The 12,159-nt window shown below is 39.4% G+C and overlaps 2 protein-coding genes and 1 pseudogene across 3 annotated transcripts in view; all 3 read right to left on the reverse strand.

The window, feature by feature from the left end:
• LOC133664599 (oocyte zinc finger protein XlCOF6-like) overlaps nt 1-12,159 on the reverse strand; it is a 221,356-nt pseudogene that overhangs the window by 161,137 nt on the left and 48,060 nt on the right.
• The window catches only part of LOC133664600 (oocyte zinc finger protein XlCOF6-like), a 191,302-nt gene that overhangs the window by 39,299 nt on the left and 139,844 nt on the right, over nt 1-12,159 (reverse strand). The gene's annotated exons all lie outside the window — the stretch shown is intronic.
• Nucleotides 1,019-11,955, reverse strand: LOC133664659 (zinc finger protein 664-like). Of its 2 annotated transcripts, none has more exons than XM_062069482.1 (2): nt 11,654-11,955; nt 1,019-2,365 (listed from the first exon to the last, which is right to left on the reverse strand). In XM_062069482.1, exons 1-2 carry the CDS (start codon nt 11,694-11,696, stop codon nt 1,053-1,055), a joined length of 1,356 nt encoding a protein of 451 aa, XP_061925466.1. In that variant the 5' UTR covers nt 11,697-11,955; the 3' UTR covers nt 1,019-1,052. The 2 variants fall into 2 exon arrangements, with proteins under 2 accessions (XP_061925466.1, XP_061925467.1); XM_062069483.1 differs by lacking the exon at nt 11,654-11,955 and adding an exon at nt 7,649-7,713.

Below are 12,159 nucleotides of genomic sequence, written 5' to 3' on the forward strand. Positions count from 1 at the left end.
GATTGGGTATAAAAGCAGCTTCCATGAAATGCTCAGTCATTCACAAACAACGATGGGGGCGAGGGTCACCACTTTGTGAACAAATGCATGAGTGAATTGTCGAATAGTTTAAGAACAACATTTCTCAATGGGCTATTGCAAGGAATTTAGGGATTTCACCATCGGTAATATCAAAAGTTTCAGAGAACCTGGAGAAATGGTGGTGTATTAGTGCCCAAGACATGGGTAACTTACACATCTGTGAAGGCACCATTAATGCTGAAAGGTACATACAGGTTTTGGAGCAACATATGTTGCCGTCCCCACATCTGCGGTCCCCTTCAAAGTTTCTCATTGTATCCCATTGGGTTGAGTTTTTCCTTACCCTGATGTGGGGGATCTGAGTTGTGGCTTGTGCAGCCCTTTGAGACACTTGTGATTTAGATCTATATAAATAAACTTTGATTGCTGAGTAGTCGTGAGTTCAATCCCGGCCTCGGGATCTTTCTGTGTGGAGTTTGCATGTTCTCCCCGTGACTGCGTGGGTTCCCTCCGGGTACTCCGGCTTCCTCCCACCTCCAAAGACATGCACCTGGGGATAGGTTGATTGGCAACACTAAATTGGCCCTGGTGTGTGCATGTGAGTGTGAATATTGTTTGTCTATGTGTGTTGGCCCTGTGATGAGGTGGCGACTTGTCCAAGGTGTACCCCGCCTCCCGCCTGATTGTAGCTGAGATAGGCTCCAGCGCCCCCCGCGACCCCGAAGGGAATAAGCGGTAGAAAATGGATGGATGGATGGATGATTGATTGACTACAGAATTTTGACCGTGATTGCAGTACCATTTCTGGCCTGATTTTTACATATGGCTCCTTTATATAAAAGTGCACAATGTTTCATGTTAGTACATGTACTTGACGAAACAAAAAGCCCTGATTTAGAATATCTAATCTATATTTGGACAAGCATATTAAGATTGTGTTACACAACAATGATGTCCCACATGTTATATGTGCTGATGTTAGAAAGGGAAAGTTAACAAAGTTTCAACAGTTTATTTCAAATCCTGCAGTTTCATTTGCTGCTGCTGTTCTCACCAGCACACTTGTGTTTCTCACACTGTTTCTTATAAGAGAATCTTTCACCACACACACTGCAACTCAACACTTTCTCACCCGTGTGTTTTCTCATGTGTACTATAAGGTTGACTCGGTCACAAAAGCTTCTGTTGCAGATTGAACAGAAATGTGAATTCTCCCCAGTGTGTATTTTAGTGTGTCTTTTCAAACATTGACTTTCTGTAAAACTTTTACCGCAGAATGAACAGGAAAAAGGTTTTACACCAGTGTGCGTTGCCAAGTGTACTTTCAAACTGTTACTTTGTACAAAACCTTTGCCGCAGATTGAACAGGTAAAAGGTTTTTCTCCAGTGTGTATTCTCAAGTGTACTTTCAAATTTTGATGTTGTACAAAACCTTTACCACAGATCGAACAGATAAAAGGTTTTTCTCCTGTGTGTATTCTCATGTGTACTTTCAAACTTTGACTTTGTACAAAACCTTTACCACATACTGAGCAAGGAAAAGGGGTTTCTCCAGTGTGTCTTCTCATGTGTAATTTCAAACCGTGACTTGTCCCGAAACCTTTATCACAGATTGAACAGATAAAAGGGTTTTCTCCAGTGTGTGTTCTCATGTGTACTCTTAAAGTTTGACGTAGTACAAAACCTTTACCACATTCTGAGCAAGAAAAAGGTTTTTCTCCAGTGTGTCTTCTCATGTGTGTTTTCAGACGACAGTGGTAATTAAAAGTTTTGTCACAGTGAGAACATTTAAAGTGTGTGTTGTCAGTGTGACATGTCTTATCATCTTTAGAGTCTTCATCATCAGTGTCAGGAGAGTGTGACGTTGTGTCCTCACTATCTGATAGTGGAGCTAAGAGCTTGTCTGCTTGTGATCCTCCACAGTGGTCTCCATCAGCTTCTGTTGTCATGTGTTGTGTTGAGCTGCTGCTTGGAGGCTCCGCCTCTCTCGTCTCCTCACTTTCACCTTCGACCTCATCATCTTCACCCTTCACAATAACTCTAATCACTGGGAACTCTTCCAACCATTCAAGCTGCTCTCCCTCTTGACTGATGCTGTGTTCCTCCTCTTCCTCTTTAAGGCAGGAGATTTGTGGCGCCTCCTCTTCCCCTTTAAAGTGGGGATTCAGTGGTTCTTTCTCCTTCCGTTTAATGTCGGAGGTCAGTGGATCCTTAACTTCATTTTTAATGTGCGGGGTCTCTGGCACTTCCTCTTCTTCTTTAAAGTAAGAGGGCTGTGGCTCCTCTGGCTGCATCCTGAAGCTCCACTCCGCTTCCTCAGGTAGAAGATGCTCTTCACAGACGTCTGCACGACACAAGAGGAAAAACAGATGCTTTAGAATCGTCCAGCTTTGCTCAGTCACATGAAGCATTAAGTAATATATCAACATATATTAGGGGTGTAACGGTACGTGTATTTGTATTGAACCGTTTCAGTACGGGGGTTTCGGTTCGGTTCGGAGGTGTACCGAACGAGTTTCCACACGAACATATGAAGTAGCCGCCTAAGCTAAAGTCTTAACAAGTTGCTCCGCTTCGTTCTGCCTCTGTCAGTACTCTACACAGCACCCAGCATTGTCCCACCCACACAACCATCTGATTGGTTACACACGAGCGGTAACAGCCAATCAGCAGTGCGTATTCAGAGTGCATGTAGTCAGTGCTTAGCGTTCAGCAGGTAAGCATCAGGCAGCGGACTCTCCCCAAATTATAATAAACACCTCCCAGTCAACTACTAGTAACATCACTATGAGCCCGTTGACCTTCTAGAAACATAAACGGCAGCTCAGCTCGCTCAAAGTCCTGGCTTGAGGTGAAGGCTAATTCGCTTTTAGCGTAACGTTAGCTCATTTTGCAGTGTGTGTGCGTGCGCGTGTGTGTGTGTTACGGACAGCAACGCCCTGTCTTTCTGTTATTTCACTTTACCTTTTTCTGTGTTGATTGAGCTGTGCTGAAGCAGCAAAAAAGGACATTATGTTAAATGAAGAGTTTCTGTCTCTGATAGTTGATATAATAATGTAACTGCATCATTAAGCCTACATGAACTCTGTGGTGTTCAGGGATGAATAGTCTCTCCTATTGCTATTGTAATTATTTTTTCCAGCTATAGTTACATTAATCATTAGTAATGGAGCAGCCTAGTTTTGAATGGCAGGGTCCCTGCTATCACATGTTGATAACAAATATAACATTTACATGCTAAAAATCAACTACAGGCTTCCCAAATGCTGTAAAAAATTAAGCATGATGAGTTGACTTGAAACTGTTTAATATTACACTTTTTATATGTAGAAGAAAAGTTTTGTCATTTTATTTAATCTGAGCAACAACTTGAGGCAGTTTAATGTTGATTAACGTGGGCAGAATTATTATAGTGTTCCCAATGTTAAAAAGATAAAGCCATTTTTACAAATTTGGTAAATAAATAACCAAAAAAATGTATATTTTGTTGTTTTGTTACTGTACCGAAAATGAACCGAACCGTGACCTCTAAACCGAGGTATGTACCGAACCGAAATGTTTGTGTACCGTTACACCCCTAACATATATATTGTTATTCCAGGATATATATTTTGGTCAAATCGCCCATCCCTAGCCCAGGGGTGCCCGAAGCGAGGCCCGCAGGGGCAAAATTGGTTCACCGAGTCATTTTGTCTGCCACGTCAAAAATATTTATTTTTTGTATTCTTAATTTGAGATTAGTGTACATGTTTACAATGTTGTAGTCTTGTCCTACATCATGTGGAAGTGTCATATCACCAGTGTTGGGACTAACGCGTTACAAAGTAACGCGTTACTGTAACGCCGTTAGTTTTGGCTGTGACTAGTAATCTAACGCGTTATTTTTTATATTCAGTAACTCAGTTACTGTTACTACATGATGTGTTACTGCGTTATTTTAGGTTACTTTTAATGTAGTATAAAGTGTGTTTTATCGGAGCGCTGCAGTGTCGTAGTTCTGATTCTTCTTGTGTCACAAACCGGAGAAGAGAGACCTGCGCTCTGTGTGTGTGTGTGAGTGTGGGGAGGTGGAGGAGGAGGGGGGGGGCGTGTCTGCTCATGGCGGAGCCAGAAGTCGAGTTTGTTAACATGGAGATATTTTCACTACTTTTCTTTTGTCGAGCACAAAGAAAATAACATTTTAGTTAAATGTAAATTGTGCTTTGGATCAAAGATCCCATCTACTGCCCAAAACAGCAATTCAAATCTGCTGAAACAAGCTACATAAGCAACATGCTTCGACGTAGCTAGTAAAGAGAGACAGACTTCACCTCCACCACCACCACTTAAGGATTAACTCTGCCTCTGCTCATCATTCAGCACTGAAGGTACACACTCTGTCAATCAATGTTCCCTCTAATTGTTCATGTGTGAGCAAAGGCCAAAAACTCCCTGAGCATTCAGTGGAGCCCATGTGAGCAACATCAGACGTGCACACTGTGGCTACACTAGCAGCACACCTGTCCCAAACCTGACTAAATAACAAGTTTAATCTCCATCCAACCATCCATTTTATACCGCTTGTCCCTTTCGGGGTCGCTGGAGCCTATCTCAGCTGCATTCGGGCGGAAGGCGGGGTACACCCTGGACAAGTCCCCACCCATCGCAGCTAGGGCCAACACAGATAGACAGACAACATTCTCTTATTATTATAATCAAATGACAGCAGTCATTTCCATTTCTAATATAAGTGTTTAGGCCCACTTACAATGACAATAACAACAAATATTGTTTTTCATGAACTGTGTACTTGTATTGTTTGTCTGGGTGGAGGTCCTGCTTTGGAAATAATTTGTACCCCTTTCAGACATTGCATTTAGTTCCCATTAAAACATTCACATGTTGCACAATGAGATGTAAGCAGGGGATCATGTGTACATTCATGCAACTTCCTGTTTGTAAAAAATATATTATTATTAGTATTTATTTAATATACTAACAGCATTTAATGATTAATATTTATAAATTAAGATTCCTAATAAAGGACACTAGAATAAGCACACATTTGATTGGTAAATCATAGAGTAACGACCTGGAATGACACTTTATGTGTGGTGTTGGAGTTGTCCGACTTTTTGTGTGGCTGTAAACGCATCACTGGCTAAGTGCCATATGTGCATGTGTTGGCGCAAGTGAGAAAGAGCGAGCGGCTGCTGTTGATCTAACAAAGTTGCTTTTGGTCTGGTTTGTACTGCAGAAAATGACCACTTTTGCTAGATATCTTTTTTTTTACTAATGTTTTGGTGATGTGTTTATGGCCGACAATAAAGAGTTTTGCTCAGTAAAGTGATGGATGGAATTCATGTCCTCAAAGCGTCTCGACAAACGTTACAATATTTGAACAATGATGACGAAAACTGTTTTCTCTGTCGTGTCCGTGTCGTGTCGAAAATTGTTATGCGCTTATTTTTTTATTTGATTTTGTGCGTGGCATAGATTTGCCGTGCGCAGAGGACGCTTGAGCAGTGCACAATTGCACAGGCGCGCACCTTTGAGGGAACGTTGCTGTCAATTCTCTTATGTACCGTATTTTCCGCACCATAAGGCGCCCCGTGTTATTAGCCGCACGTTTAATGAACGGCATATTTCAAAACTTTGTTTACCTATTAGCCGCCCCGTGCTAATAGCCGCACCTACGCTACGCTAAAGGGATGTCAACAAAACAGTCAGATAGGTCAGTCAAACTTTAATAATATATTACAAACCAGCGTTCTAACAACTCTGTTCACTCCCAAAATGTAATGTGCAAATGTGCAATAACAAAAATAGTAACACTCAAAATAGTGCAGAGCAATAGCAACATCAATAACTCAACGTTGCTCATACGTTAGTGTCACGCAACACACAAAATAAACATTAAAGCTCACTTTCTGAAGTTATTACTCATCCACAAATTCCTTCGAATTCTTCTTCTTCGGTGTGCTTCACTTGTTTTTTGACACCATCTGTGATGTGGACGCGCATGCAGTCATAGATCAACAGGAACGGCGCTGCGTGAAAAAAGTCACCCGATGTCTTCGCGTAAACGTCTATCAACCACTCGCTCATCTTTTCTTCATGCATCCATCCCTTCGAGATAGCTTTTATGATGACGCCGGCTGGAAAGTTCTCTTTTGGCAAGGTCTTCCTTTTGAATATCACCATGGGTGGAAGTTTCTGGCCGTTAGCATGGCAAGCTAGAACCACGGTGAAGGACGACTTCTCATTCCCTGTGGTGCGAATATTCACCGTACATGCTCCCGTTGTATCCACAGTGCGGTTCACATGAATATCAAAAGTCAGTGGAACCTTGTACGCGTGTCTCTTAGGAGGAGACATTTTGTTGTCTTTAAGGAAACACACAAATGAAATTAAATATCCGCGAGCTTCTTCTTCTACGGGGGCGGGTGCTCACCTTGGCGGTTGCTTACAGTAGAAGAAGAAGCGCTTCCTCTTCTATGGGGGCGGTTGCTTACCGTAGAAGAAGAAGCGCTTCCTCTTTTACGGGGAAAAAAGATGGCGACTGTTTACCGTAGTTGCGAGACCTAAACCTTATGAAAATAAATATGAATATTAATCCATATATAAGGCGCACCGGGTTATTAGCCGCACTGTCTGCTTTTGACAAAAATTGTGGTTTTTAGGTGCGGCTTATGGTGCGGAAAATACGGTACTCTTTAATTCTAGACTTCTAGAGTGTTTGATTATCACATCACTCTAAATGTATAGACTATAAAGTTCACAAACATAAAGAGGGATTCTAGTGGGCCAGACCAATCTTTCCTTATCTCTAAATTAAAACTGGGGAAATGTGTAGAGTGTTCTGGGCTTCAGACATGATTTTGTGTCAGAATTCTTTGAGGAAAAATGCCTGGTTAGGCTTTGTGTATGTAGTGTGTGCCTTTCTTGCTTTACAGCTATGTTGTTATTATGCTGTTTGTTACGTATGTATGTTATGTTGCAGCTATTTAAAATAGTTTTGTCAATTTGTTCTGGCCAGAAACAAATTGGCCTTTGTAACATATCTTTGTCTTTGTGTGTTGTATGTAGACTTAGCAGAGTTCAGTGATGCAAATGCATGTCAAGTTGATCAACAGATTGTATTATTCTCCAGTGCAATAACAGTACTGACATGAAGGCTAAAGGGCATTAATAGGAGCTTTAAAAAAAAAGAAGAAAAAAAAGAAGTAACTAAATAGTTACTTTTCAAAGTAACGCATTACTTTTTGGTGTAAGTAACTGAGTTAGTAACTGAGTTACTTTTGAAATGAAGTAACTAGTAACTATAACTAGTTACTGGTTTTCAGTAACTAACCCAACACTGCATATCACATAGTTGGTCTGCTTTTAACTAGGGGTGCAACAATAGAGTCAGCTCACCAGACAATACACGATATTGGCTTTACAAAAACGAAACAGTTTTTTGGTGGTTCACGTGATTTTTACGTGAACCACCTCTATTACACCCAGAATCTTTAAATAAACATCCAAAAATAACCGCTAACAATACTTCAGTTACATTTTGTGACCTGAATATTTACCAAGTATTAGCGATATTGTCTCTAAGATAGTGAAAAGTTAACTTTAGATTACAAATCATGCCTCTCACCTGAATAGTAGAAGGTTGTGGACATAAACCGAGAAGTTGTTCAACTCTGACACCTAACTTTGAACTGGAGATGGCGAGAAAGACACGGAAAAACACTATTTCGTACCAAGCCTCTTTTTAACCCTTCACTTGAATTAATTCTTCATCTAAACAGGAATATATAAACATCATATCAGTCAGCATCTCAGTGACAGCAGACATTGTAGAGTAAGTGTATATTTTAATATGTTTGTTGTCTCTCATTAAGTCTGCAGTGTTATTGTCGAAGGAAAAATGCGAACGTTGTGTTGTCTATGAAATTAAAATGACGCCGTATACAAGGGTTGTCCAGATACCAATATTTTGGTACCGGTACCAACATGTATTTGGATAATTTTTTTAATCAAGAGGACCACATAAAAGGGCATTAATGTCTTTATTTTAACAAAAAATCTTAGGGTACATTAAACATATGTTTCTTATTGCAATCGAAGAAAAATGTTGGAGTTAAATAAAATAGTGAACATACTAGACAACTTGTCTTTTAGTAGTAAGTAAACAAACAAAGGCTCCTATTTTGTCTGCTGACGTATGCAGTAACATATTGTGTCATTTATCATTCTATTATTTTGTCAAATTATGAGGGACAAGCTGTAAAAAATGATTATTAATCTACTTGTTCATTTACTGTTAATATCTGCTTACTTTCTCTTTTAACATGTTCTATCTACACTTCTTTTAAAATGTAATAATCACTTATTCTTCTGTTGTTTGATACTTTACATTAGTTTTGGATGATACCACAAATTTAGGTATCGATCCGATACCAAGGATCATACATTGGTCATAGTCAAAGTCCTCATGTGTCCAGGCACGTATTTCCTGAGTTTATAAACATAATATGAATTTTTTTAAAAAGGAAAAAAGATTTTGTGTCGATAAAAAATATCGATGTAATCATAGTAGTATCGACTAGATACGCTCTTGTACTTGATATCATTACAGTGAATGTCAGGTGTAGATCCACTCATGCCATTTGTTTACATTAAAAAACGGTGGTGACTTTATTTGTCGCCATGGAGACGAGGATTAGTGATTTAGAAGTAGCTAAAACACTGCCGACTGCGGATGGACGTTATCCGCTAGCTAGCTAGCCATGTCTCAAAGCACCTCTTCCTGAAGGCGTTTTAGTGTTATAACTTTATCTTTAATTTTCAGGCTAAAACGCGTCCGTTCTCCCCATTCTGTCTACACACGGTTTCTGCTCATAAGTACTCAGTGTGAGTGCGCTGCAAAACATGCTCCTCTGCTCGTAAAACCAGCAATGTCATGACGTGACGACGCACTGTCATGCCCGTTAAGAAAAATAAAATAAAATTTAAAAAATGGGTAACTCGTACTTTTCAGAGTATAGTACTGTTTTGGATTCACTAGTTCCGCGATAATATACTAGTACCGGTATACCGTACAATCCTACACACACACACACACACACACAGTGTGTATATAAAAAGATGAAGGAGGTTTTTCGCTAATTTAAGAGCATTGTATAGGTGGGTTGCAACCACCTGACCTAAACGCACATCGGGCACTTCTGGGTTTCAGGTGACGGTCAAGAGCCATATTAGGCTTTTGGGTATTTACCTGAATCAGTGTAGATTTGGGCGTATTTTGAAAGGTTTAGAGGCAAATATAACAGCAAACATGAATAATAATTGAAAAATGGGATGGAGTGGAATTTTACACACTTAAGAATAATATTTTTTTTATTTTAAGATTTAAACCATTTATTATCAACAAGGCGTTACTGCACTCTATGACTTCACTTCATTTGTCACTCACGGTATTTAGAGAAGATTGGAGGTACATCATGTCTTTACAACTGAGGGGTCCACAAATTAAACGTTAATCCGAGATGACAAATTTGGATTTATTCGTGCATCGCTAGGTAACGTATTTGATTGACATGACGAATGCTGCTGTGATTGTGACGCTAATGAGAAAAAGGATAAGTTTGTTTGCAGTTGATTTCCTGCTACAAATATTAGTCTCATCTACAATTCATGTCTGCAGTTGTTTTTATGCTTTGATGTTCATATTTTGTCTCATTATTTAGCTATAGATGTCCCTGTTGTTCAGCAATGTTTGCTCGCGATATCAAGATCCAGTATATGCTGTTGAGCCCACCAGAGATTTATTAATATAGTTTATTAATACCATCCATCCATTTTCTACCGCTTGTCCCTTTCAGGGTCGCGGAGAATGCTGGGGCCTATCTCAGCTGCATTCGGGCGGAAGGCGGGGTACACCCTGGACAAGTCGCCACCTTATGCTAACAAATATCACCAAAGTCGCTATAATGTGGTCATCCGTGTCGAATAAACCACTTGGCTTTCCCGCATAAGAACAACTAAGCTTTTAGTTTCTGTTATGAAAATCGACAACAAAAATATGGTGTATTGCAGTGGTTCTCAACCTTTTTTCAGTGATGTACCCCCTGTGAACATTTTTTTAATTCAAGTACCCCCTAATCAGAGCAAAGCATTTTTGGTTGAAAAAAAAGAGATAAAGAAGTAAAATACAGCACTATGTCATCAGTTTTGATTTCTTAAATTGTATAACAGTGCAAAATATAGCTCATTTGTAGTAATCTTTCTTGAACTATTTGAAAAAAAAGATATAAAAATAACTAAAAACGTGTTGAAAAATAAACAAGTCATTCAATTATAAATAAAGATTTCTACACATAGAAGTAATCATCAACTTAAAGCGCCCTCTTTGGGGATTGTAATAGAGATCCATCTGGATTCATGAACTTAATTCTAAACATTTCTTCACAAAAAAATAAATCTTTAACATCAATATTTATGGAACATGTCCAAAAAAAATATTGCTGTCAACACTGAATATTGCATTGTTGCATTTCTTTCCACAGTTCTTTTTGACAGACATTTTAGTGAGGGTCAAACCATCATGGCATGGGGGAAACTCTGGCTTTATGGTAATGAATGGAATAGCCTACTTGATTTGATGTTCAGTTTACGAACTTACATTCATATTTTGTTGAAGTATTATTCAATAAATATATTTATAAAGGATTTTTGAATTGTTGCTATTTTTAGAATATTTCAAAAAAATCTCACGTACCCCTTGGCATACCTTCAAGTACCCCCAGGGGTACGCGTACCCCCATTGAGAACCACTGGTGTATTGGACCAACAATCACAATATTTATTACTGGAACTTAACATGACGTTAGTTTATTTGCACAAGCAGGTCTTCTAGTTATATTTAGGCATAGCAACCACAATAGAACACCAACTAATACAATCTCTTGTCCTTTCTTTAAGTTTAGTTCTGCTCTCAAACACTATTAATATAGTAGATAATAAACTCGATTGCGCCACAGAAAGTTTCTCAAACAAATCAATGTTCAAACTAGGGCTGGGTGATATATCGATATCAGAATCAGAATCGTTTTATTGCCATTGTTTGAGAACGGGTTCACAAACTAGGAATTTTTCTTGGTGCAAACGTGCGACATAAAACACATAACACATATTTGGTAATAAAAAGAGCTGTGACTGAGCTATCAGATAGACTTAGAATATACTCTATATATCACGGGTTTGTGATGTATCGAAAATATTTTTTGGACCAATTAGGTGAAGTTGCATAGTGTTCCGCGGCACAGTGGTTGAAAAACTCCGCTCTACACTACAATAATAGTAGTTGATGTTGTCGCTCGTTCTCCTCTTGAACAAAGTTCTTCCCTGTTCTCTGCTATCGTTCTTTCGCACATTTTCACACAATCAAAACACTTTACACTCACATTAGTTCCCTACTTAGCGTAACCCGTGCACAGATGTACATATATGTCGTAGAAGCTAACAAGCTAAGCTAGCGAGCACGAGAAGCGTCAATGTGCGCTCAGACTAATGTAACCGAATACAAACAATTATTAACGATGTTTACTCTACTAAACTACATGTATGTGTACATGTACGCACTGATTAAAATACAGACCTTCTATAATGGCCACGTTTAGGCCTTCTCCATCAAACGCCATTTTGCTTTTTACTCCTTCGTCTTCTTTGGATTTCCAGCAGACTAGTAGAGCATCTTAGGCCTCCACAGCTTCTTAACGTCCTGTCCTATGGTCCATACTACATTCTACAGTACAGGAGGTCGAGGTATGAACATTTCGAGTCATAGCAGCAAACTGCCAGCAAGAAGACGAAATCGAGCTGGTTGCTTGTTTCTCTCGCGAGATCTGACAACACTGCGCGTGAACAACACAGGAGGACCAGGAAAAAGGAAGATGGCGTTTAATGGAGATGACGTATTTGCGGCTATGTAGTTCATTAAAGGGGGCGATATGTGTACACATATACGTCGTGTAATATAGTAGAAATCGTTGATGATTGTTTGTATTCGGAGACATTAGTCTGCTAGTTAGCTTAGCTTGTTAGCTGCTAACAAAAAGACGCAGGCTTTGATTGATTGATTGAGACTTTTATTGGTAGATTGCA

This window comes from Entelurus aequoreus, linkage group LG14 (genome assembly GCF_033978785.1).
Source record: "Entelurus aequoreus isolate RoL-2023_Sb linkage group LG14, RoL_Eaeq_v1.1, whole genome shotgun sequence".
NCBI classification, from domain to species: domain Eukaryota; kingdom Metazoa; phylum Chordata; class Actinopteri; order Syngnathiformes; family Syngnathidae; genus Entelurus; species Entelurus aequoreus.